Genomic DNA, 25002 nt, shown 5'->3' with positions numbered 1-25002 from the left:
CGAGGAGGGCCGGCTCGGCCAGGTGAGGAGCGTGTCCGAGGGCCACGGGAGGTGGGCTGGAGGGGCCGGGCTCTGCCCGGGAGGAGTGGGCCTAGGACGGCTTCGCGGGGGCCATCACGCGAAGGTGGCGTCCAGGGCAGGTCCTCATGCAGTCGGACTGGCGTCCTGGGAAGAGGAGAGCCGCCGGAGGAGCCGGCCAGCGGGCAGAGGAGACGGTGAGGCCGCTGCCGGCCAGAGGCGCTCGGACTCGGCCAGAAGCTAAGCCGAGAGGCGAGGCTCCCACCGGCCGCCCAGCGGGAACGTGGCCCTGAGGCACCTCGGTTTGGACGGAGCCTCCCGCCCTGAGGCCGGGCCCTCCTGCTGCTCCGGCCGGCCAGGTGCTGGCCTTCTCACCGCAGCCCCAGGAAACCAACACAGAACAAACGGGAAACTGGCTCTGGTTTGCCACGGAACCCCGGCAACTAGGAAGATGGTGCTGTTAGCCCACCTTTATAATGCCTGGGCCCGCCAAGCACCTGGCCTGCGGGAGTGGGTCCGCTCCCCGCCCCCCCCACACCCCCACCCCCGCCTCAGCACCCTCAGATGCGCTGTGTCTCCTGCCACAGACCCTCTGCACGGGCAGCCAGTCCCCCTGAGACCTCCAGATCCCTGCAGAGGCTCCCAAAAGCTCTTTCCACCTCAGGGCGGGGCCCCTGGGGGGCTGGGAGCCTGCCCTCCACGGAGAGAGGAGGGTCAAGGCCAAGAGGGATTTCCTGGTGACACGCAAAGCTCAGTGTGTTCTGAGCATGACTGAGGGGGAGGGGGCGCGTTACCAGGACGTCCTCGGGGGGCCCTACCCAACAGATGGAGGGAGCTGAGCTGAAGCAGCAAGCACCCCTGGGGCCTGGCCATGCCCGGGGGCGGGGGGGGGGCAGGGGAGGGGGGCTGGGGAGAGTCCCCCCACACAGGGTCCTGCACAGGCTGTCCCTTGAAGAGGCCTCTCGTCCCCTCTCTGTGCCCCTCCCACCCCACCCATCAAACCAGCTCCTCAACCTGGAAGGCAGGGTCCTAGCACCAGAGCTAGACGGGTCTGGAAGGGGGTCCGGATAGGAGAATAGGGTAGGAGGTCAAGAGGCTGGGCTGTCTGGAGCTGGGGTGCAGGCCTATGCGTGTGTGTCTTATGTGCACACGTGGGAGTGGTTATGCATGTGTGTGCATGTCTGTGCATGTGTGTGTGTCCATGTGCACGTATGTGAGTGTGTACTGGACGGAAGCAGAGGAGTTCCATAAATCCAACTAAGCTCGCCCCAGATGGCTTTCCGCCCCAAACTTTAGGCCCAGGAAATTCACTGAAACACTGTCCCGCCTCCGTCCTTCCCCCAATCACCACTGATCACAGCGATCCCAGCCTCCCGTCCTCCTTCCGGAAAGCCTCTTTCAGCCTGGTGCTCGCCAGCTCATGACCGACTTCCAGGTAGAGTAAAGGATTAAGTGGAAGGCACAATAAGAAGTGAAACAATTAGAATTTCTGCCTCATTATCATGGTAATCTGATCAGTCGGATAATGAGGTATTAATGGAGATTTAATGTGCATCTCATAACAGAATCCCTTGGAGAAAACACACAGGGAAATTGCTGTAAATCCACTTAATGATGGAGAAGTCCCAAAACACCATATTCCAAAGGATGAAAAATGCAGGATGCAAATGAGAAAGAATCAAGGTCAATAACACCACGGGGACGGGCCTAATGGCAGATTTGGAGATATATGTAATAAAAATTGCATGTTGCTTTTAAACCTCACCCTCTGTTGTTTTCAAATGTGCATTCCTAGTAATGAAACACAGAAGTGCCGCCAGAATGATTTGTATGTTTTAGAAACCATAGGGGGGATGGATACATGTCTTGAAACCCATCAGGCCCCCCGCGGGAGCCATGGGAACCGGGGTGCTTTACCAAGAGGCCTCCAAGCCTCCGGAAGGGGGGCCCAGGAAGAGCCCCTTGGATGGCGCAGAAGGAAGCAGCCTGAGTTCAAGGTCATTTGGGAGCAGCAGTGGGAGGCAGATACATTTACTTCCCCTCTTTCATTCAACCCACATTTGTCAAACGCCCGCTGTGTGGTTGACCACAGGCAACTCAGAACAATGAAGGACAAGCGCAGAGGCAAGCCGAAAGTAGAAGCTCGAATTCAGAGAGCACCTACTGTGTGCCATCGTAGGCACTGCTGAAATGCCATACGCGGATGCTCTCATATAATTCCAACAGCAACACCAGTACACAGCAACTATTAAGATCCCCATTTTTCAGATGAGAAACTGAGGCTCAGAGAGATTGAAGTTGTCCCACGTTGCATCGTGGCCTGAACGTCACCATTCCTAGATTAAGTTGAACCATATGAAATTGCTGTTGTTCAACAGTTTGGAATCTACAAAAAGGGTGATTTTTTTTATATGGTTCAAGCTAATGTATTCTTATTTCCTGGTGAAGGACCCTTTCTAGATATGGGAATCTCTAGCTGAGGCAGGAGGGGGGACAGAAGCCAAGCACAGAGATGAGGGCCTCGGAGTGCCAGGAGCAGCCAGCTCCGTGGCCTCCCGGGGAACGAGGAACAAGAGCCTGCCCTGCCACTGAACTATTTCCCACCTCGGCTCTGGGGCTCAGCCCGGGGTGCTGAATAAATGGGGGGAAAGCCCCAAGACACTCATCCTGTAAATTAAAAGCCCTTTGTGATTTGGAAAATGCTAAGCAAATGTTGGCTGTTTGGTTCTTATAATTTATTGATGATAATAAATAACCCTTGAGCCTCCCAGACGTTTGGAGGATCCAAGGTGAAGGGAGTTCTATTTTTAGTTTATCTGAGGGAACTGGGGGAGGGAGGGTTTCCTGGGGCTCTGATTGCAGCGTGACTAACTGTCCCAGTTTGCCTGGAGCTGTCCTGGTTTCAGTCCTGGAAATCCAACATCCCAGTTAACTCCTCAGTCCTGGGCAAACTGAGACGGTGGTCACCGTATCCAAGAGGGGACCTGGACCCCCAGGGTCACGGGTAGGAGACAGCAGGCCTGTCGCACCCTGCGCTGGGCATGCAGCCTCTGTGTGCCAGGGCTGTGCCCGGCCCCCAGGGCGGCAGAGGACTAAGCTTTTCCTTGTCAAGGGCTGTCTGGGGGACGCTGGGCCCCTGTCTTCGCGACAGTCCATGTGTGTCCACGTGCATCCGAGGAGGGCAGGGACAAGCCTTGCCACAGAGCTACTGGCCGGATCCTGGACCAGCCACCCGGCATCCACCAGCCACCTCATTCCGCTCAGGAACCCTGCAGCCAAGGTGCACGAACCGGCTTTACAGATGAGGAAACCGAGGGTGAGCCTCTGCCGGGCTGGAGGAGGATGCCAAGGCCCGGCGTGAGGGCAGCAGCGGCCCCCCGAGCAGAGGTCAGTCTGCACCGGAAAGGGGCGGATTGGGCCTGTTTCGGAGTCTGGCTGCTGTGTGCCGCTTAATCACAGACTGCAAATTGAATGAAGTGAAGACGGCGTTGCCTTTTGAAGCTCCCCAGGCCCCGTTTAATGAATAAATAGGCATGATTTGTAATTAGCTTATCCGTGGTGCGATCGCTTCTAGAGCACCTGAAGTGAGTTAAACGTGCCCCCTGCAATCTCGTCGACAATATTAATTCGCGCCGCGAACCTTTCTTCCGGTGCGCGGTGCCTGCGACCGAATGATCACGTGCTGCGTCGCGGTGGCCCTATTGAGAGGGATGGGGGTTTCGGCCTGGGAGGACGGAGACACCGCGTCCCCACCGGCCCCGCCCCCCGGGGTGGGGTCGGGAAGCTGCCCGCGGTTCGGTTCTCCTCGGCAAACGCTGGATAACCCGCCGAACGACCGCCCCGCCCCTCCCCCAGCCTTTAAAGAGCCACGCGGCTCACAGGAAGGTCTGGCCGTGACGGGGCCCTCACCGCGGGCCCAGGGCTGGGGACGGGGTCCCCCCGCCCACCCGCTGCCTCTCCTTTGTGCAGGCCGTCATCTGTTTGCAGGGGCTGCCCGGGCCGGCCCGCGGCCTCGGCGTGAGCCACGCGTGCCTCCGGGCGAACCGGCGCCGGATCATTTGTCCGGTGACTGGGGCTGCTTATCCCGGCGCTGCCCGTCTCCGCGCTCGCCGTGCGGCGCCCCTGGGTGCCGCGTCCTAACGGTTCCCTGCTCCGAGCCGGCGGGAGGGCCGGCGGCACAGGGGGCGGCGGGATCGCCTCCGCGCTTTCCCGCGAAGGGGTCCGCATCCATCTTCATCATGGGCTCAATCTGTGCGCGGGGAGGGGGAGGCGGCTGCCCCGCGGGGCCTCGCCACGCCGCCACCTGGAGGCGGGCTCTCACCTGCTCCTCCGCGTTCGCAGCCGCAGTCACATTCCGCCTGCCCTGCTGCTTCCTGCGGGGTCCGGGAAGGAGCTCCAGCGCCGGGCCTTCACCCCCCCCCCGACCCCCCGTGGGAGGCCAGGTGCCAGCCCGTTACAACAAGGGAGGAAGAGAAGGGCACCCTCCTTCTGAACCAGGGGAATCAGGAGGTGGAGACTGTCCGTCTGTCCTTGCCGTGGCCTGGACACTAGGCAGTGGGCCTGGGCCGGGGGGAGGCGTGGGCTGCTTCTGCTCCAGAGACTCAAGTTCGGTCTGATCTGCTGATGCCCAGTTGGTGCCAGGTTCCTGGCTGGCACTGGGGACGCCACAGGCGTCCGGCCCTGCCCTCCAGGGGCTCACACGACGAGAGGACATCACGCCGGGATCAGGATGATAATGAACCAGCACGGGCGCGGTCCCCCACAGTCGGCAAGGCTCCTTCTGTCCCGTGATCCCCCACAATCCTGTGGGGCTGCTGTTTTGCAGGAGGCACACAGGGTCCCGTTGCGACTACGAAGGAGTCCTGATCGCCTAGGCCTGGCTCGGATCCTGGTTCTGCCATGTGTTTTCCGTGTGGCTCTGGATAAACCGCTTCACCTCTCTGAGCCTCAGAGTCCTGTCTCTAAGGTGGGACTCATCTACTCCCCAGCTCGCAGGGACGGAGCCTGGGAGGCCTGTGTGTGGACACTCCGCTCTGCGCCTGGCACGTGGGAATGGTCCCAGGTCTCAAGGTGTATTGTGACTGTTACCCTTGGTGGCACCTCCCTAGACAATGGGGGGCAGTGGCTCCCACGGTCCTCGGCACTGTGTCCAGCACAGTGTCCTAGCGTTAGAGACGGTCAGTGCCCTGTCTTGGTTACTCATTGGCTGTGACTCAGGGCTTACCTGTCATTGGGCTGCTATAGAAAATCTCTATAGGGCCCTGGCCGGTTTGGCTCAGTGAGTGTCGGCCTGCAGACTGAAGGGCCCTGGGTTCCATTCTGGTCAGGGCACATGCCCGGGTTGTGGGCTCGATCCCCAGTAGGGGGCGTGCAGGAGGCAGCCGATCAATGATTCTCTCTCATCATTGATGCTTCTATTTCTCTCGCCCTCTCCCTTCCTTTCTGAAATCCATAAAGGATATATTTTTTAAATATTTAAAAAAAAAGAAAAGCTTTGCTGAAACCGGTTTGACTCAGTGGATAGAGCATCGGCCTGAGGACTGAAGGGTCCCGGGTTCGATTCCGGTCAAGGGCATGTACCTTGGTTGCGGGCACATCCCCAGTGGGGGGTGTGCAGGAGGCAGCTGATCGATGTTTCTCTCACATCGATGTTTCTAGCTCTCTATCCTTCTCCCTTCCTCTCTGTAAAAAATCAATAAAATATATTTAAAAAAAGAAAAGCTTTGTATGGAGAGAATAGTGGTTATTACCTGTTACATCGCAGGTGGGCCGAGAGGAACCCGGTGTTTGTGGGTCTCGGGCACATGGACGAGTTGGGGGTCCATCTAGAGCTGACCCGGTAAAGAGTTCAGTGACAGGCTGGTTGGTACTTCTGTGCCCAGGAGCCTCCCTCCCTCCTGGGCAGCCTGACCCCTCCTCCAGGGAGGCCTTCACCCCACAATGGTTTGTACCTGTCTTGGCCACAAGATGTCACCCAAGGAACAGCAAAGCAGGCCTGCAGGGAAGCGGGCCAGTCCCGACCTCCACCCAGGAAACAGCAAATTCCAAATTCCAGCCACAGCCCTCTCACCGCCCCACCCCACCTTGGGGTGCCTCAGGGAAGAGCCCCCCAAGGCAGGCATGCTGCAGTGGGTTCAAATCCCAGAATTTCCTTCAGAACACGGCACTGGTGTCCCCAGAGGACACGGGGTGGAGACCCCACCTAAGTTAATAAATAGGGGTAATAATCCTGACTTCACAGGGTAGGATTAAACCCCGTGCCTGCGGAAGAGGGGGCGGGGTAGTGGGGTGAGGTGACAACCACTCAGAGAGATTTGTGTGCAGCAGGCGCTGAGAGCCTTCTCCCTGCCTATGCCTGGGGTGGGGGGTGGGCCGGGGGGAGCCGGAGAGGTGACACTGGCTTATCCTCTGCAGGGCCTGGAAGTGGGAGAGGAAAGTCCTGACCCTGACCCTGGCCCTGGTCCCCAACCCACCGTGGGGCAGCCTGCAGCCCAGATCTGAGGACCCCACAGCAGGCCAGGGAGTGCAGCAGGAGCCTGGGGTCTCCAGACTTGGGGACCAGCTGGAGCCTGAGAACTGGGCATTCTGGGCCCCCAGCCTGACCCTCCAGGAGGCCGGGTGCCAGGTGCCGGGCCTGGGAGGGGTGACCTCGGTGACCAGGCCTCTCCCTCCCCGGGATGCACGGTACAGGGCAGGGGGTGGCCTGGCTGCTCAGCGCCTGGAGAGAGGGGAGCTGGAGGGGGCCAGGCCCACACCCTGGCAGCAGGGCTGGGCTGTGTGGAGCCTCCACCACCTAGCCTACCTGGTTCAGATCTCCCCGGCACAGTGTCTTCCGGGGAACGTGAAGAGCAGCCCGGCCACAGGCCACGTGGAAGGAGGGAGAGCCCTTGTCCAGGCAGGGGTCCAATTTGAGAGGAACAGAGTGACCCCCACACGGGACAGGTGCGCTACTGCCTGCCCCTCATCCATCCCCACCTGCAATCGCCTCGGACACCGGCCCGACAGTCCCCAAGGAGAGCATGGGCTCCAGGGAGGTGACTGCTTTGTAGACGCGGTCCTGGGATGAGGCCTCACTGGAAAAGGAGGGAAGGATGGGGGCTGGGGGTGCTGAGGAGCGGTTAGGGGCAGGCAAAGGCCTAAAGGTGGCAAAGCATGATTTTCCCTGGGGTACAAAGGAGAGTTTTGGGGGGCTGGAGAGGAAGTAGGGACAAAGGCATAGGCTGAAGAGCAAGTAGGAACCAAACTAGAAAAGATTTTCAGCAGAAGAGGGATCTGATGGGACTTGGTCAGTTGTATGTGCACCTGGGAGACAGGGCCGGTCGGCATGGAAACCAGTCAGGAGCCGTGGTGCTAATGGAGGTGGGCAAAGTGCTGTGGAAGTGGGGGCACTTTCAAGAGCTATTTCTGCAGGAGGTTCTTCCCGAGGTTCAGGCGCCCCAGGGGTTGGGGGCAGGGAAGACCCTGAGCGGCAGGGGCGGGGCCCTAAGGATCGCAGCATCCAAGCCCAGAGGGCAGAGCTTCAGACATGCCCTTGCCGCCGTCACAGCGCGTGCCCACAGCACAGAACCTGGGCTCACCAGGGAGCCTGTTAGTTAACGGGTCCAGTGATCTCTGTGCTCGCAGGTTGTCCGTGTGTCCTGGGCGGCTTGTCGGAGGGGGGTGCCACTCCAGAAACTCCTACCAGTCACGGTTCAAGTTCATTCAAGAAGGTTGGAAGGCAGCTAAGGGCCTAAAGTTGCGTTCACTGGCCAGAAACTCAAGTTCCCCCTCGAGTCAGCACAGTGGCAGCCTCTTCTTCTATTAGGGCTTCCAAACACCCCCGGTTCTTCTGGCCACCTCCACGGTCTCACTGCTTGAGCTACATCCCTCAATTGATTGGCATTCACAGTACATCAAGTATCTCCACTAGTGATCTACTTTCCACTTCAAAACTCTTTCTTGCCGAAACCAGTTTGGCTCAGTGGATAGAGTGTCGGCCTGCGGACTGAAGGGTCCCGGGTTAAATTCCGGTCAAGGACATGTACCTTGGTTGCGGGCACATCCCCAGTGGGAGGTGTGCAGGAGGCAGCTGATCGATGTTTCTCTCTCATCGATGTTTCTAACTCTCTATCTCTATCCCTTCCTCTCTGTAAAATATCAATAAAATATATTTTAAAAAAAAACCTCTTTCTCATTTCCCTCTAAATTATGGCGACCGCATACAGAGTAAGTCCACCAGATGTAAAAGAACCAAAGGAGGGCAAATACTTCTCCTTGAAGAAGAAAAGCAGGATGGCGAGGCAGGCGGAGGACGCTGACTCCACATCGGATCACGTCTCTGCCATCCACTCAGTTCTCAGAGAGGGTCCTACTTCCTCACCACTCCCACTCACATCAGAGAAAGTCCTTAAAAGCCCCTCATTTAAAACACCCACTTGGCCCAAACTGGAATTCCCAGGCAGGCAACAGGGAACCGGTCAGACACTTGAACTTGGCAGGATTCTGACGGCCAGAGCTGGGCCCCGTGCTGTTTGGGCCGGGGGCGGGGTGGGGGGGAGGTGGGGGTGCGTTTGTCCTATTGCTTCTGCACCTCAAAAACACGTCTATTCAAAGTCCTCGTCAACAAAGGCTTCCAGGAAAAGCCACGCATCGTATCTAGTGTCAATCCCTCACAAAGCCTTCTGCTCCCACTACAGCGATTTGATTGCCTGTATGAAAAGGCTTTCCTAAGCAGGTTTGTGAAAGAAAGAGAAAGCAGTAATTGTGACTGAGATGTGACCTAGAGCGGAGTGTTTGCAGGTTTAAAAAGAAGAATTTTACAAGACGATCTTCAATCTGTGTTTCCATTTCTTTACTTTCTCCAGAAGCAGGACCTGAACACGAAATACGACGAGCAGGTTAGTTTAGGTCTACAAGATTTCAGTGACCTGAGCCGCTCTCCCCTCAGTTAACATTCGGGATCTATAAGTTCCAGGGGTAATTGGTGGCTACCGAGGGGTGACTTGGCACTTAAGCACTAACCCTTCGTGTAAAAGCAGCTCTGGGGGGTCAGTGTGGTAAGAAACATCCAAAGAACAGCAACACCTCTTTCCTGAAAGAGCAAAATCAAGTGATTCCCTGCCTCACACCCCGCCCACCAGGCTGCTAGTTACCGATTCCTAAACTCAGACGTCAGCACTGTGAGGAATCTGGTCATGAATCAAACCAGTGACGGGGAAGGGGGGTGGTCCCGGCTCCGGAAGGTGTCCAGAGGGCACTTGCCTGCCCCATCACCAGCTGGGCCCTGTGTCTCTACCAGCCCCCACCTGCATCTCAGAGGTGCAACTCTGAAACCAGTCTCTGGGGTTCTACTCACCCCTGGCGCAAGCCCTTAGAGGCCCCTCTCCTGCCTCGGGGTAGCCCTGCACCTCAAACTCAACACCTTCTGCTCCACAGAAAAGACCCTGCACAGTGTCCACATCTTCATGTTTATTTCCATGGTGAGAACATGGAACAGGTTTAGCAACCACGGAGGGAAAAAGTCTCTCATTGACTTCCAAGTTAAATCCCATAACAATGATGTTCAACTATTCCAAGTTTTCTGTTGACTTAACATTTATTGAATCAAATGCTGAAGAAAATGGACTCCCTCTAGGTCTTAGAAATCGTGTTTGACTGTCTTGTAAAGTATTTATGATGGGATTTGACTTCTCATTCCTGGGCAAGTTTGAGCATTACAGCTCAGGAAGCACATGACCTAACACTCCAAAGGACATGTTGTACTACTACTTTAATTCTGACCTCTCCCCAAAAGGCAGAAACCACATCCCACACTCCTTTGCAACTTGTTATTTGGGTGTTTTAAAATAAATGAATGAAGAGGTGGAGGCATAAAGAAAACCCAGCTTCCTTCGGAAATCTGGGAGGGAGGGAGAAGACAACCTCTGTATTCATCGGCTCCAGGTGTCTGTCACAGTTCCCTTAAAAACGCCTGGAAGAGCTGTCAGTAATGAGCTCAAGGTATGGGACCGAGTTTGTTATAAAAGAAGCTAAACATGATTAGAAACGTACAAAGTGAAACCAGTCGGTGGTGACCAGGTCCAAGAATTGTGCTTAAAGCTTTGGTGTGCCTCCTTGGCCAATTTCTCAGACACCAAAACCAACTCCTGATTAATTATCAATATACAATCAAAACAAAATCTCAAAACACATACTTTTCTTCAGAAGAGGGAATAAAGGCACAGAAACCAGACAAAATAGATTATTTCTGTAAGAATTGTATGGTTGATTAAAATAGCTTATCACTAATAAAACTTGGATCACAGAGCAGACAATACAAATTAATTGTTTTAAAAAATGACATTCACTGAATTCCTGGTCTGTGCATTCAATGTGACTCATCATCAAAACTATGTGGCAATGAAAGGGTGGTAAGAGTTCCATTGGGGGTTTCTATACTGTTTCGTATTTCAGATGAGAAGTACCAGTGAAGTACTGGGTACAACTGCTCCTTTGGATGCCGGGTATGGCGGTTAGAGACCTCTCTCCTCCGGAGCTCGGAGATGTGCAGTGAGAAATGTCTGGGCCACTGACTCATGATGGATACCTCTCACCAAAGGCAGCCCTGGGCATCAAACCCCACACCTAGAAAGGCCAATAAACTGTATTACACTTTAATAAATATTTCTGCATATTTTTTTGTTTTCTGATTTTAAGCTCAGCTTAAATTTTGTCAAGGAAACCATTTCACAAGAGGGTACATCACAATCTACTATCAGCAATATTCCTTGTTTATTAGAATCTGAAGATGTCCATATTACATCAAATATAAATATATATTATATTTACATTTCCTTCTTAGCTTTCAATTTAGGTGAGTGTATTTATAGATAATGCCACGATGTCACCTTTAATCCTCAGGGCAGCGCCCATTCCCTCCACTGGACCCCTAGAGGGTCACACAGCATCCTGAAAGGGGTGTACTGTTCTTTTTTGTTCAATAAAAGGAAAAAATGAGTATCCAGGAACGGAGATCTAAAAATGTTCTAGGAGGTTCTGCTTTGTTCCTAGGAGGTTTTAGTATTTCAAATACCTGAAAAATGTGGTCCCTTTTTGCAGTACTATTCTCTCTCTACCTGGGGACAAGAAAGGGTAGTATGCCATTCAGAAAGGAAGAGCCCGAAGGAAAGAGAACCTGCTTGTTAGCGCATTAATCTGTTTAGTAAAGATCTGTTTTAAAATGTCTGAATGCTGTACAATATCATACAAAACAAGCTCCCGCCCGCAGAGCAGCTGGCACATTTTCCTAGAGGTCGGTTTGCCGGCCGAACAGTCTGCTGCCTGGCTGGCCTGGGTCCTGGTCACTTTCGGTCATCGATAGTTTTAATGAATTCCACCGCTGCTGTGAACTGCATCCACCAGTAGGACTCCTCTCCGGACAGACAGCTGGCATAGAAGCTACTGATATACTGGACAGTGGACAGCAAACAGGGTGGGTTTGCCTAGAGAAATGAGAAATAGTAAGAGTCAACTGGTCAGACGTACAGCTCTGCAAAAATCTTTTAATATTCTCAAACGTTTGTCTCTGAAAGAGATAGCTCTCCTTCTGAAAGCAACCCCTGAATTCCCTTTCTGGAACTATTCTGTAAAGCCGCAACAGTGCACTGCAGAGGCGAGTGGGTCCTAATCCGAGCTGAACTGTCCAGAGCTTCCTATGCTTGCAGGTCACTGAACCCCACTGCCCCCTAAGGAGGCTGACCCAGCCCAGTGGACCTACTCAATATCCCAGGCTTCCAGAGTGTTCGGAGGGGAATAAACGCTGTAGGCAAACTGAGTGATAACTGGGCGGTAAGTGCAGGGAGAAGCAGCTGAGAAAGAAAACACTAAAAAGGTAACATGCCCTCTGCTGCAAGAGGTAACACAGGACACCTGCTCCCCACCTTCCCGTGGCAAGAAAGGACACAGGTGTGTGAGGCGGTTGGGAAACAAGCCAGGGCCTGTTCCTTAAAGCAGGCCGGCAGCGGTGGTCACAGTGGGAGAGAGAAGAGCAGCAGCTCCCGGGAGGGGTTAGGAAAGCCACACACGCTGATCCTGGGGTTTCTGACTCGGAGCTGAGGTTGCGGAAATATTGCTCGCATTAAGAATGAGTGAGAGAGGTGTCAGACATCCCTTAGACTTCAACAGATGGGCAAGCTGACTGGAAGACAGGAGTGATGCCCCCAAACCACATGGTTCCCCCAAAATGTTCAAAATAACTTTTCAATGTTATTGTTTAGATGATGAAATTTCAATTTCAAAGACAAAAATGGACAAAATATGTCAGGGTTTTTTGTTGTTTTGTTGTTAATCCTCACCTGAGGATATTTTTCCATTGATTTTTAGAGAGTGGAAGGGAGGGGGAGAGAGACAGAGAGAAACATCAATGTGAGAGAGACACATCGATTGGTTGCCTCCCACATGCGCCCCGACCACGGCCAGGGATCAAGCTTGCAACTGAAGTATGTGCCCTTGACTGGAATCAAAGCTGGGATCCTTCAGTCCACAGGCCGATGTTCTATCCACTGAGCCAAACCGGCTGGGGCTGTCGGGGCTTTTTGAAATATGGTACAATTACAACATAAGAGGCCAAAGGAAGAGAGATGACTGGCAAATTTAGTAGTTTATGTGACAAGTACTGTGAAGAACCAGGGTGAAAGAAGATGTAAAGGCACAATTTTTCTTTCACTCGTAGTTACACACTGAGCCCCAACCAAGGACTTTGGGTCCTGCTTCAAAACGCTCTTCTAGGAATCTGATCCTCCGGCCCTTTCTCCTGAAAACCCTGACTTCTGGACAGAACAACCCCTGACGTTAGACACTTTCTTTCTGGACACACAGAGCTCGAGGCCTGGGAAGAGCCACGTGTCTAACATCCTGGGACATGCGTGCCCCACCCTGCTCGGTGCCCGATGAACTGTCTCACAACCAGTGGGGAGGGCCCACCTTTATCAGCACAAACACCAGCACAGGGACGAAGTCGTCCGCCCCGGGGACAGAGTCCTCGTTGGCCAGGCTCAGCAGGTTCATGATGGTGGAGCACATCCTCAGGATGCACTGCACCTTGTCCCGCGGGGTCTTGTAAGCGCTGATGGTTCTGATCTCTGACTGCGCAGATGGCCATGGCGCCTCCCGAAGATAAACCTAAGCGAGACCACAGACAGGCAGGCAGGTCTTTAACCTGCCGGCAACCACAGACACCGACCACAGCACCCGCCACAGCACCCGCCACAGCACCTGCCTGTCAGGAGACAGGGGGCACATGTTGCCTTTTCCCTTCGTCAGTAAAACAAGATCTCAGTTTCTTCACCTTCCACTAAAGACTGAAGCTTAATTTTTAAATAATTTGCCTTGCATTTTAAAGTAAAAAAACTTAGGTATTCTCTAATGGAGGAAATGGCACACAGTAACCCCCAAAACCTAGAATTCATAAAATTTCCATCTTTCTTAAATAGCTAGGATGGAGCTTCTCTACTGTAGCAGCTGATTCCAAAAGCACAAACAAGCTACTTTTAAAAGAAAGCAATTTATAAATTAATGTGTCTTTGCTGCAGTAGTTTTAGAAATAAAGGATTCAAAAAAGACAATTAAAAATTTTATGCTAATCAATGCTCCATTAGTGGAGATTTTAATAAAACAACCAGAAAGCTCACATACATGAAATTTCCTTGTTTTGTAAGAAGTGTGTGGCAGGTAAATATCATCAATAACTAAAAGGTAAGTTGGCGTCATATTCAGGTGCAACTAACCCCCCGGAGCAGCGGTTTCTGCAGCCCGGAGGCCCTTCCTCGCCAGGAATTTTAACCCCCAGAGGATCTTCGTGCACTTCAGTTAGACTGAAGTTCCTCCAATGCAAACAGTGTTACATATTTTATTATACTCTGTTTCCTTGAAAAACTGGCAACATGCACACGGCACAGAGTGCAGATCTACTTCCCAACGCCTCCCGTGCTAACCCTGCGTTACCTCCGGGATTTGAAGCGCTCTGTGGTTGGCGGTCACCACTTTCGACAATCTCTGGATATGTTCATGAAGAACCCTGGAAACCCCCCAAAACAAACATGTAAATACATGTCAGAAAGTAAGGCACACAGTGTCATAACTGATTCTTTAAAACATTTGAACTGTTTTAGACTCATTTCTAGATATAGATTACAACTACAGTTGAGACCCTATCTTAGCTGTAGGTATTCTGTCTTGTTAAAAAGTCACATTTTTAACAGGATCTCTCAGAAATGCTGAGTGAATGAGGAGATGCAGTCAGAAGTCCTTCTTGCCTAGACTAGACAGCATTCAAGGAAGAGAGGAGCGCTCAGCCCACAAACTGCCTGACAAACTAATTAGCAACCAGGCTGCACTAATTAGCATCAGGCTGTCACGAGGTAGAGGATCAAAAGCCAGAAGCCAAAGATGCTCAGATGGAGAAGGGACTCAACACACAATCTCTCATTCCACAGGGGAGAGTAATTCGGCTTAAACAGGCGAAGGTTTGATTAAACCAGCTTTCCCGCTGCTGGTGTTCTTTCCAGAGGACGTGAGCTCTCCCTCTGTAACACCTGCAGAGATGCCGGGGAGAAGGCAGGCACCCCCTGCTTCAAAGTGCTCTTTGCAGCCAACACAGTTTGAATGTCCCTATTCCTTACCCCACGCTGGAAGCCAAAGACTGGTGCTCTGGAGAGAAAACAGGTCCCACTTGGTGTATTAAGGACAGGGGCTCGGGGTGGGCTAACAGCCTCTGAGACTGTGAACGAGTGAGAGGCAGGCTGGGACGATCCTAAACCATTCAGAGGAAAGTGAATGCTCCCAAATATACATGCAATATCTTAAAACTTCCATGAAAAAATAAAAACTTACAAAAACCACCTATGACCCCTGAGATGCTATTACAGGACCCTGAGAGTCCCCGGTGCATTCAGTCACTGCTACAGCTAGGGAGCACCGCGGGCACCTCAACACGCTTGAGGGAGAAACGGTTGTAAAGCAGTGCTCAAGGGGATGCAGGAGAGGTCCGGCCGGTGTGGCTCCGCGGTTTAGCATAGACCCATGGCCCAAGAGACCCGGTTCCATTCCCCGTCAGGGCACATGCCCAGGTTGTGGGTTCGATCCCCACTATGGGATGTGCAAGAGGCAGCTCCGATCAATGATTCTTTCTCATATTTGATGTTTCTATCTCTTCCTCTCTTTTCCTCTCTGAAGTCAATTTAAAAATTTTTTTTTTAAATGGACAAGAGATCCATTCTAAAAAAAAAAAAGAAAATGCAGAAGAGGAAAAACAAAAATGCTAAATCCAGGCAAACAGCAGTGCCTCCCAGAAAGGCCAGCCCAATGTGTGCACCCTTCAGTCTGCGTCTCCACATCCCCGGAAACAGGGGACAGCGTTCTTTTCGCTGCTGTATTCTGACGGGGGGACAATGGTAACAACATGCATTTCTCTATTACAGTGGTCGGCAAACTCATTAATCAACAGAGCGGCAAACCGCGGCTCGCGAGCCGCATGTGGCTCGTGAGCCGCGGTTTGCCGACCACTGCTCTATTAGATTCTGGTCTTACGTATAGCTCCTCTAACGTGTGGGCTAGCTGACGTCTCCCCACGTGGTCCAACACAGGCACTACACAGAGAGCACTCACTGGTCACGGAGTATGTCCCCATCCTGATTGGGGTAGAAAGCAAGCTTGAAAATGCGATTCATCACGCTTCGCTCGATGGCCAGCTGAGCGTCCTGAAGCTGCTCCTCGCTCGCATTTTGCCAGATGACGTCCTGGGCCATCGCGCCATAGAGGAACTGCAGGAAATCTTCTACCTGAGCAGTTTTATCATCAGCTGCTGTGAGTTTCTGAAAGTCTCCAATGCAAAATAATAATTTTAAACATACACTATCTGAATAATTTTAAAAAGGAAACTGTAGAAATAATTTTAATCACTAGCTATGCAGATACTGTGCTCTTAAAGCCAAAAGAGTCTGGGCATGATTTATTTTAGGAGAATATGTGGCCAAATCATTCAAGTCAGGAGAAAGGTAAGATATAAAAGTTTAAGAATAAGGAGTATGTTATAAAAATTATATGCTTTGGTTTAAAAAATGAGAAAAATTGTGTGGATCCAAACTTTACCAACTGTATCCATTTTTAAATAAACTACAGATATTCAAACCAATAAAAATAAAATTTATTTGTTAAGAACCCATAAAATAACTGGGAACTTAAGGAACTGCTCTTAGACATGTAGGTATTCAAACAAACTAGCAAAACAAAAATGTCCAAATCTTCCCAATGCTGTGGCCGAAGAGATGCTCAATTTAACATCTCCAGTTACCTTGGATGAACTCCCTGATCTTCTTTTCTTTGCTCTCAAGCAGCAGCCTCACACAGACGGTGGTAAAGTATCGATTGGCCACCTCCTTGTCCCGCAGCACCCGCTGCAGCAGCCTTTCCAGGTGGGCCTGCGTGGTCTGCAGTCCTTGTCGACAGCGGGTGAGATAAGCAATGTAGGGGGCCCTTTTCCTGAAAGGAAACATGCTTTGCAGGACACCAGATATATACAGTGCACGCTCTCTTTGGAAACTAAGAGTCCTAATTTTTCTTTTTTCTTTTTTTTAAATATATTTTATTGATATTTTACAGAGAGGAAGGGAGAGGGATAGAGAGTTAGAAACATCGATGAGAGAGAAACATCGATCAGCTGCCTCCTGCACACCTCCCACCAGGGATGTGCCCGCAACCAATGTACATGCCCTTGACCGAAATCGAACCCGGACCCTTGAGTCCGCAGGCCGACGCTCTATCCACTGAGCCAAACCGGTTTCGGCCTAATTTTTCTTTAAAAAAAAAAAAAAGATTACTTCAGGGGTTTTGGTTTTACACGTTAGTATGTCAGGCTGCAGACAACAGTCTGGAAGACGAATTATGCCGCCAGCTCGAGAACAGAGCTGCATGTCTCTGAAGAACAGCATCTCCTGGGCTGAGCACTTAGCTACCTAACTCACTGAACACGGCTGAGTCCCTCACATTGCTGGCCTATTTTATATTGGAGCACAGTCTCCACGCTGGTAGAGCCTCGCACTAACAGGAAATTGATTGCTAGAGAAAACTGAAATAAGAACAAAATACAGGTTACTATACCACTAGGTCTTTAACATGCCACCAATTATTGGCAGACAGTCTAAATGTAACCATCTTAGAGCACCCGTGCCCTCAGCCTCAAAGCCCTCTTCACTTCCTAAGCGTCTAAATTACGTGTTTCTCCTCAACTGTTAGCAAGGGGCTGGCCAGGGACAAAGGGAGCACATTCCTGGGCCTGCTCCTGCCGCCCTGGTCCAGGGAAGCCGTCCTCCCTCTCACCCCTACAAAGGAGAAATGATGCCCTCGTTACCCCGGCCCGCCTCTGCTAAAGCTCTTGTGCAATGCTGAAGTAAATGGTACTACTTCTCTGTTTCTAAGAGCTGCTCATTCATCACTACATTGCCCACTAAAGAGCCAAAGGTGTGCCTCAGGAATCTACGTCCAGTGAACAGAGCCAAGAACTTCCATGTAAGCCTAGATTCGTTTCCAAGGGAAGGACCGAGAAGATAATAGTCGCTGCTGAAACAAGGCCTAAAGCGAAAGCTGCATGGTACCTGTAGTCCTCGGCGATAGAGGCCAGCAGTTTCCTGCAAGTCCTGTTATCAAAGCGGCACACACAGCGCATAGTTTCCTGCAGTTGAGCCATTAAGTTCTTATCTTGTAAATTAATTGCTTCGGCTATCTGAACTTTTAAGAAGCATACAATTTCATTCTCTAAACAAAACAAAACAAAAAAACACAAGAATTCTGTTATTGCTGAGAAAATCCTCATGCTTACCTAAGGGATATGTCATCGCTCAGCCTTTGGGGTGTTGATTCTGCTTTAGCAACGTGTCAGTAGAACTAAGCTGAACTGCCACTCTCAAACATTGAACATTTAATGAACCAGCGGTAATCGAGTGCCGTTACTGATCCTAATATGAATCTATTAAGGTAAACCATATGGAATTGCTATAAAGCTTAAATACAGCTGAACACTGGCAATTTCATATGGTTCAACCTTCAAATACAAGAAAAAATAAATGGTCATATAGCAAACTTACCTTCTGGGTCTGTGTGGTCTGGTAAACCATTCCTTGTTGAATGGCTTAGCACTGGGAAAGCAACAGAATCCGCAGAGCAAAGAGCAAGCCTCAGTTTCTTTTTTGCATCTCTGAAAAAAATGAGTTGAAAATTCACTAATTTCTATATCCAGATAGGATCACATTTTATGAACATTTGCTATGTAAATTAATATGCTATCTCAGGAATGAAATGTTATAAGTGGTCATAATCAAAGGAGATTTTAAACTTATACTGACACCTCACTTAAAGGAACAGGCTTTCTAGTGATGCGAGGAGCAAGGACGTAAAAGTGCTCTGGGCAAGATGTGCTCTGAGAGTAGGCACTGTGAGGGTCAGAAAGGCATATCTGGGAGGCACCCCTCAAACTCAGAATGCCGTCTACCATAGCTCTCGACAAGTGTTGATCCTGCCACTAGACAGCTCACAACCTGGCAGGAAGCCCTTTCTTACTGTTCTGTTGCTGGAGCCAAAAGCTGCTCCTTTCAACTTCCAACTACTGCGGCACCGACCACCACCGAGGGTAGAGCGCCCCGCAGTAAGGTGTTGCCCTCCAGCAGTGCAGCTCTCTGTTCACACCGAGAGATGCCATCAGCATGCTCTCCTCTGCTGGTGGCTGTGGCCCTTTCTGACCCTGCAGGGCATGGACCAGAGCTTCCTCAGAATGTCCAAAGCTGCCATCCAAAGAAAGGAGCTGAAACCCCTCAGCAAACAGGCCAAGTCTGCTCCTCCTGCAGGATCCCCACTGTCCACTCACCTGGCAGCTCCGAGCTTTCCCTATTGGCTTGCTTCCTATAAAATGAGTAGCTTACAGATTAAGCCTACCAAATGTAATATTCACCCACTCTGCAGTGTCATAAAATATATAACGGTAAAGTCATGGCTGAAAAATAAAAATTGTCTGCCACTCCCTCCAATTTTACTGTAGGAAAAAATTACAAAGCTTCATAATGTTTATAAATAAAATGATGTATTAGGGTCTTCTTTAAACTAGTTGGAGGAAATAAATGTGAACAACACTGGCCGTGTATTAGTGACTGGAATCTGGGTGAGGAGGATGACAAACTGAGGGCTCCTCAGGTCTATGGGGTAGCTGATCCCAGCTCCCACGCCCCCCTCATCTTCCCCAGCATTTCTCACCGGGGCTGGGTGCTTTACATGGGCAGAGGCTCTGCCACCTGTTTCATTTTAATGGCTTATGTGGTGCCTGTGAGCACACGAGGTTTTCCTTTATCCCTGAACTCAAGCCTTTGATATATGACATCCACACAGGAAGCCAAGTCTCCTCAGAAAATAGCCATTTCATTCTTAACTCTCTGCTTTATACCTTTATTAAGTGACACAATGAATCACATGACTGAGGTGACTGCAATGGTGATGAAAAGTCCAACCCCAAGTCCTTAATCCTGTAGAAGGAATACCTGTAAGAGTAGGCTGAGTCCTGAGGGTGGGCCGCTTGGCTCGCGGAGTCCGGGAGGTCGTCGGCGGAGATGTTTTGCAGTGCTTCATCTCGAGGAGAATCGTGTGCACTTTCCCCGTCACCCATAACCTCTAAACAAAGCCCACCCCCAAAAGGATAATAAGCAGCTTAATCTGAAATGTTCTGGCACCAGAAGTTATTCTGAGCAACTCAGTGATAAATTAGCATTGTGCATTACACAACAAGGTATTTATAGCAATGATAATATATCAAGAGACCACTTTTTGAGAAGAGAATGACTTTACTTCTTATACCAATCCTAATTGAAAACAATGAAACTTTTTATTTAATAATAATAATCCTATATAACAAAAGCCTAATATGCTAAGTGTCTGGTCGTCTGGTCGGCCATTCAACCAATCAAAGCGTAATATGCTAATGATATGCTAAGGCTGCTCAACCACTCGCTATGGTTGCACTGACCACAGGGGCAGACAGTTGACCAGTCGACCAGTCGCTATGATGTGCACTGACCACCAGGGGGCAGACGCTCCGACCAGTAAGTTAGCTTGCTGCTGGGGTACGAATGATCAGGACTGAGCGAGACAGGCTGGACACGCCCTGGAGCCTTCCTGTGGTCCCTCCCCAACTGGCCAACCTCCCACGTCCCTCCCCGGCCCCAATCGTGCACCAGTGTGGTCCCTCTGCCTGGCCTGCGCCCTCTCGCAATCTGCGACCCCTCGGGGGATGTCAGAGAGCCGGTTTTGGCCTGATCATATAGGACAGGCTGAGGGACCCCACTGGTGCATGAATTCGTGCACCAAGCCTCTAGTAGTAGTAGTAGTAGTAATAATAATAATAATAATAGTAATCTGGCCTTGGCTGGTGTGGCTCAGTTGGTTGAGTGTCATCCTATGCACCAAAAGGTTGCCAGTTTGATTCCTGGTCAGGACATATGCCCCCGTTTCGGGTTCGATCAGTTCCCCGTAGGGGTGTGTGCAGGAGGTAACCGAATGATGTTTCTCTCTCATATCTATGTTTCTCTCTCTTTTTCCCTCTCCCTTCCTCTCTCTCAAAAAAATCAATAAAAACATATTTTTAAAAAATATTACTACTCCACAATCGGAATCACTGAACCACAGAACTAAAAGGGGTCTCAAAACTCGTTTTACATAACCCCTCATTTTATGGACACGGAATCCTCCCATAGAAGACAGCTGCAAACCCCTTGGCCAGCCATGACTCCCCAGGGCTTCTCTCACTGCCCAGGAAGGAGTTGGGGGTGAACTCAAAAATGCAGCCAGGCCAGATCTGTGGTTCCACACTTGTTTTTATGTTTTTAACGGATCAATTTAGGTAAGATATGCATATATAAAATCAAAAGGAATAAAAAGTTCCTTAGTGTAATAAAGATACTGTGCTTGTATAGGAGAAAAATCTTTATTCTTAGGAGATAATTTCAAATGCTTTAGGAAAAACTATAGAGAGAGAAATATGGGAAAATGTTAACAACTGGTAAGTCTGGGTAGAGGGCATGTGGACCTGCATTGTACTATTTTTTCAACATTTCTGTTATTTAAAACTTTTCAAAACAAAAGCTGTGCTAAGTTCACCTCTCCCCAGACTCCCTTAGTGTCTCTTCTTCCAGTGCGCATACAAGCATAAATACACGCAGCGTACAAGTTATGCTTTATGTACTTGTTTCCTCTGCATTTACTTTGAGAATTATATCATATTTTTCAGACAGCTATTCAAAAGTAGCACTATTAATTCAGATCATCTTTATCACTGTGATTCAAAGGTTACTCTTCAAATCTTTACCACGGTTATCACCTGCATTGTCATAGTTGCCCATTGCTCCTTCACTGGGGCTGGTTCGCTTAATGGCGTTCCTGTATTTGTCCAGAATGTCCTCAGCGGCCTGAACTTGTGCACTGAGTCTAGGGCTGGGATCATCTGCAGGGAGAGGAGAGTGAGAGAATTAGCTCCCTTCAGTTTGTACCAACTCTGATGTTAGTACGACACCAGGAGCATAATCCCAAAGGCCGATTAGGAGGTAAGACTTAAAAAGAGCACATATCTCAGTGTTAAGAGGCACCATGCAGCTGCCTACTCCTCCCATTTCTGGGTCTGAGCGCCTTGCCAAAGCACGGAATTGGGAGAATTAAATCCACTTTCTCATCATCGCCAGAATTCCACATGACAGTGTCAAAAAGTTCAGTGCGGACTGAATGGATGATGGGTTTCTAAAGTGCTTACACTCAAACCACTGGTATTAGCAACTCATGCTAACAGAACTTCCCACAATGCAATTTTATATGCAGACTTCATTTACTCAGACATCTCCATGCTGAAGGAACAAAGAAGTATTCAAACTGAGAATTAAAGCCTTTTAAATAATAATAAAAATTGCCTTCCTCCAGTCTTCCTGGATTTCTCTCTCTACACCAGATTTGAAAACTTCAGATTTTCATATGCTATCTCACTGGATCTCACCATGACAGTGCAGCTGCTGGAACAGAGCACTTTTGTGCATGCAATGGAGTCAGAGGCACTCCCAGAGAACCTAGACATTGCTGGGGAGTGCTGGAATTGTACCTGGGGTGCACAGAGAAAAAGCTTATCACAATCACAGCACAGCACTGTTTACTGACAGGACTGCCATCCTGTCGGCAAAATCAGCACATCGCAATGTTTTCCTGTAGTCAAGGTAATTAACGTTATCAAAGCAAAGAACTGCTACAGATCTATGGGACACAGAAAGTTCCAGAGTGAAATGTAAACTCCTGCAATAGATCTAGGCCAAGCAGGTGGCTACCATAAATGTCCACATTCTGGTAGAATCCCATTTTTAAAAAAGTCTAAATTCACGTGAAGGTCACTAGAATTTATATATGTGTGTTAATAGCAGCTACCGTTTATTGAGCACTGACCACATGCCAGGGACTGTGCTAAGCACCTTATATGAGCAATCTCAATCAATCATCCCAATTACCCCATAGGGAGGTACTACTATCACCCCATTTGACAGAAAAGGAAATCGAGGTATAGAGAGGCTAAGTACTTATGCTCATAGGCTCTCCTTTTCTTTTTCCATGAAAATAATATTTTGTATTTCTATCTCCATAAAATTGTAGTAAACTGTAAAGAGAGGATTTCCAAAGTAATGTAATCTTTCTGCTATAATGACATTTGAATGCCAGATCAGGGTCGTAATCTGATCTTCAAAATGTAAACTGAAAAATCTTTATTGTTACAAAATCTTTTTGTGGGGGGGGAGTACTTTTTGCTATTGGTTTTCAGTGCTGTTGAGACTCTTTTGAAAAGGGACAACAGAATTTGGCTAACTATAGTGAAGCCATAATGTTGCTTATAGACTTTATTTCTATAATACCATTCTTAAAATTTTTATCCAAAGAAAATAATGAAAACAAACAAAAAATGCTACATATATGAAGCTGTGAGCAGTATTTTCATAGTAAAAGTTGGGTACAATTTAAATATCCAAAAGCAAGAGAATGTTCACACTGCAGTAAAATCAGATGATAGATTATCTTAGAGTCAATAAAAACTACTAAAAACAATCACTGTCTAGTAGAAACTGGGAGAGGGTTTATGAAATAACATGTGTTAAAAGAATACAGTTACATACATAATCTGATTAAATCATGAAAAGCCATGTACAAACACAAAAAGACTGGAAGAGAACATGAAAAAAAAAAAAAAAAACAAGAATAGTTAGGATGGTGGTATTATGGGCAGACTGTTAAGAAATTTCCTTTCATAGCATTTTAAAATGGATTTAATAATTTCCAATGGGTCATTAGTTAGGATTGGGTAGAAGTTTTTGCACCAGCGGAGAAGTTAAATGGCTTGAATTCAATACAAAGAAAATGAAATACTTTATTTAAAATTTTATTGTACTCTACCTAGCTTCCAGTTTAAGAACCAAGAACCAAGAAAAATAAATTGCCCAAAGTCAAGTAAAAAATAATTTGTAACTTCTCCAAAATTATCAATTCAACATTGTAAAAACATGAGATTTCATGAAGAGATTCCACTCTGCAAACATTGGTGGTGTACTAACACTAGGAAAATGGTCAAGAAACACAAATATCTTGCCAAAAAGAAGCCTTTCCAACATGTCTCAGTCAGACAGTAGGTTCCTGAAGAACAGGGGTCATGTGTGAATTGACTTACTACCCACACCACTTAGCACAGTGTCCGGCATGAGTCAGATGTTCAACAAGTATTGGCTGACTGAATAAGAGGGGCTTGACTGTTCTCGGCAGGGACAGTGGCCTGGAAGCACAGCGCCTGCTGTTCAAAACCCTTTATCCAGGAAAGTCATGCATCCAAGCAGGGATATGTGCTAGGCCAAGGAATTACATCTAAATTTAACAGAACTAGACATTAGAATACCATGCATTATAATGGGATTCTACCTGTACTATGCTGAGCTTTGAGGAGGATGTTCTTTTGAAACCTATCCCATTTTTAAATAAAACTCTTCATTTTAACTTAGAATGTAATTTCAAATCAAGATAAGAAAAAAAGAGGTGAGAAATGAATTTCCCTGAAGATAATTTACAGTACACAGCTATCAAATTCAAGGCTGAGTCCTTAACACTCCTTTTCACACTCTTTCCTTTCATGGTGCTCAATCATAATGTGCCAAGAACAAGCTGTAAAAATACAAATGCTGAATAAGGTAAGAGCCCAACCCCTAGTTGTATTTTCCTTGGGTTAGAGAGCAATGGTAAACTGATTCAAGCTGTAAAAATTGGTAAAGTTTATAAATTTATTATATTGTTTGAACAAACACCTTATCATGAAAAAAGGAAGTGATTAGGTAAAACAGAATTTCACTATGATCCTGAATAATCAAGAGCTACAGATAAAAATAAATTTAGAGTTCCACGATCAACGTTAGCGAAAATTATTCAGTCAATGATCCGAAGAGAAGGCATGCACAGAGCTAAAACCATCACCACACTTTCCTAAAAGGCCCTACGTGGCATCATCCCACTAAGATGTCGAATTGTAGGGTGTGTCTAGAGGCCCAGGACCAGGGGCCTCACCATAAATGGAAGTTATGATAATGAGGATGATGATGGTGGTGGCGGTCTACAGGAAGAGCACACAGATTCACTGTGGCCGCCAACTGGAAACCACAGAGCTATGAAGAACATACTCCCCACTGTACACACACAGACACACTCTTCTAAAAAGGCAACGCTTATGGCACCCAAGAAAAAGTGTTATGAAATATGTGCTCTGGGAATGAAGGAGCCAGGAAGTCCATGGGTCTACAAACCTGTGAGTGTTGAGAATCTGTCAGGCCCCAGATCATCTTTGTCTTTTTCTTGTTTTTCTTTCTTTCTAAATGGTATGGGAGCTGGAAATTAAATAAAGTCAGTAGTGTGACATACAACATACTGCACTACTCG

At 48.9% G+C, this 25002-nt stretch overlaps 1 protein-coding gene across 14 annotated transcripts in view; it reads right to left on the bottom strand.

Annotated features, from left to right (window-relative positions):
* Positions 1–9447: 9447 nt before the first annotated feature.
* Positions 9448–25002, bottom strand: part of GAPVD1 (GTPase activating protein and VPS9 domains 1) — a 61482-nt gene continuing 45927 nt past the window's right edge. For 8 of the 14 annotated variants that reach the window (XM_080669687.1, XM_080669693.1, XM_080669680.1 and 5 more), the window contains 10 exons: positions 24870–24950; positions 21386–21508; positions 19554–19683; positions 18114–18223; positions 17625–17784; positions 16325–16512; positions 15640–15853; positions 13978–14050; positions 12958–13155; positions 9448–11477 (listed from right to left, as the gene is read on the bottom strand). In XM_080669687.1, the coding sequence (XP_080525813.1) occupies positions 11337–11477; positions 12958–13155; positions 13978–14050; positions 15640–15853; positions 16325–16512; positions 17625–17784; positions 18114–18223; positions 19554–19683; positions 21386–21508; positions 24870–24950 (1418 nt within the window). In that variant the 3' untranslated portion in view covers positions 9448–11336. The remainder of the gene's footprint in view (positions 11478–12957; positions 13156–13977; positions 14051–15639; positions 15854–16324; positions 16513–17624; positions 17785–18113; positions 18224–19553; positions 19684–21385; positions 21509–24869; positions 24951–25002) is intronic. The other 6 variants (XM_080669691.1, XM_080669684.1, XM_080669688.1 and 3 more) reach the window with 1 other exon arrangement.

The sequence above is a fragment of the Plecotus auritus genome (assembly GCF_963455305.1).
Source record: "Plecotus auritus genome assembly, chromosome: 5".
In the NCBI taxonomy this organism is placed as follows: Eukaryota; Metazoa; Chordata; class Mammalia; order Chiroptera; family Vespertilionidae; genus Plecotus; species Plecotus auritus.
This window is presented reverse-complemented; position numbering and strand designations above follow the sequence as displayed.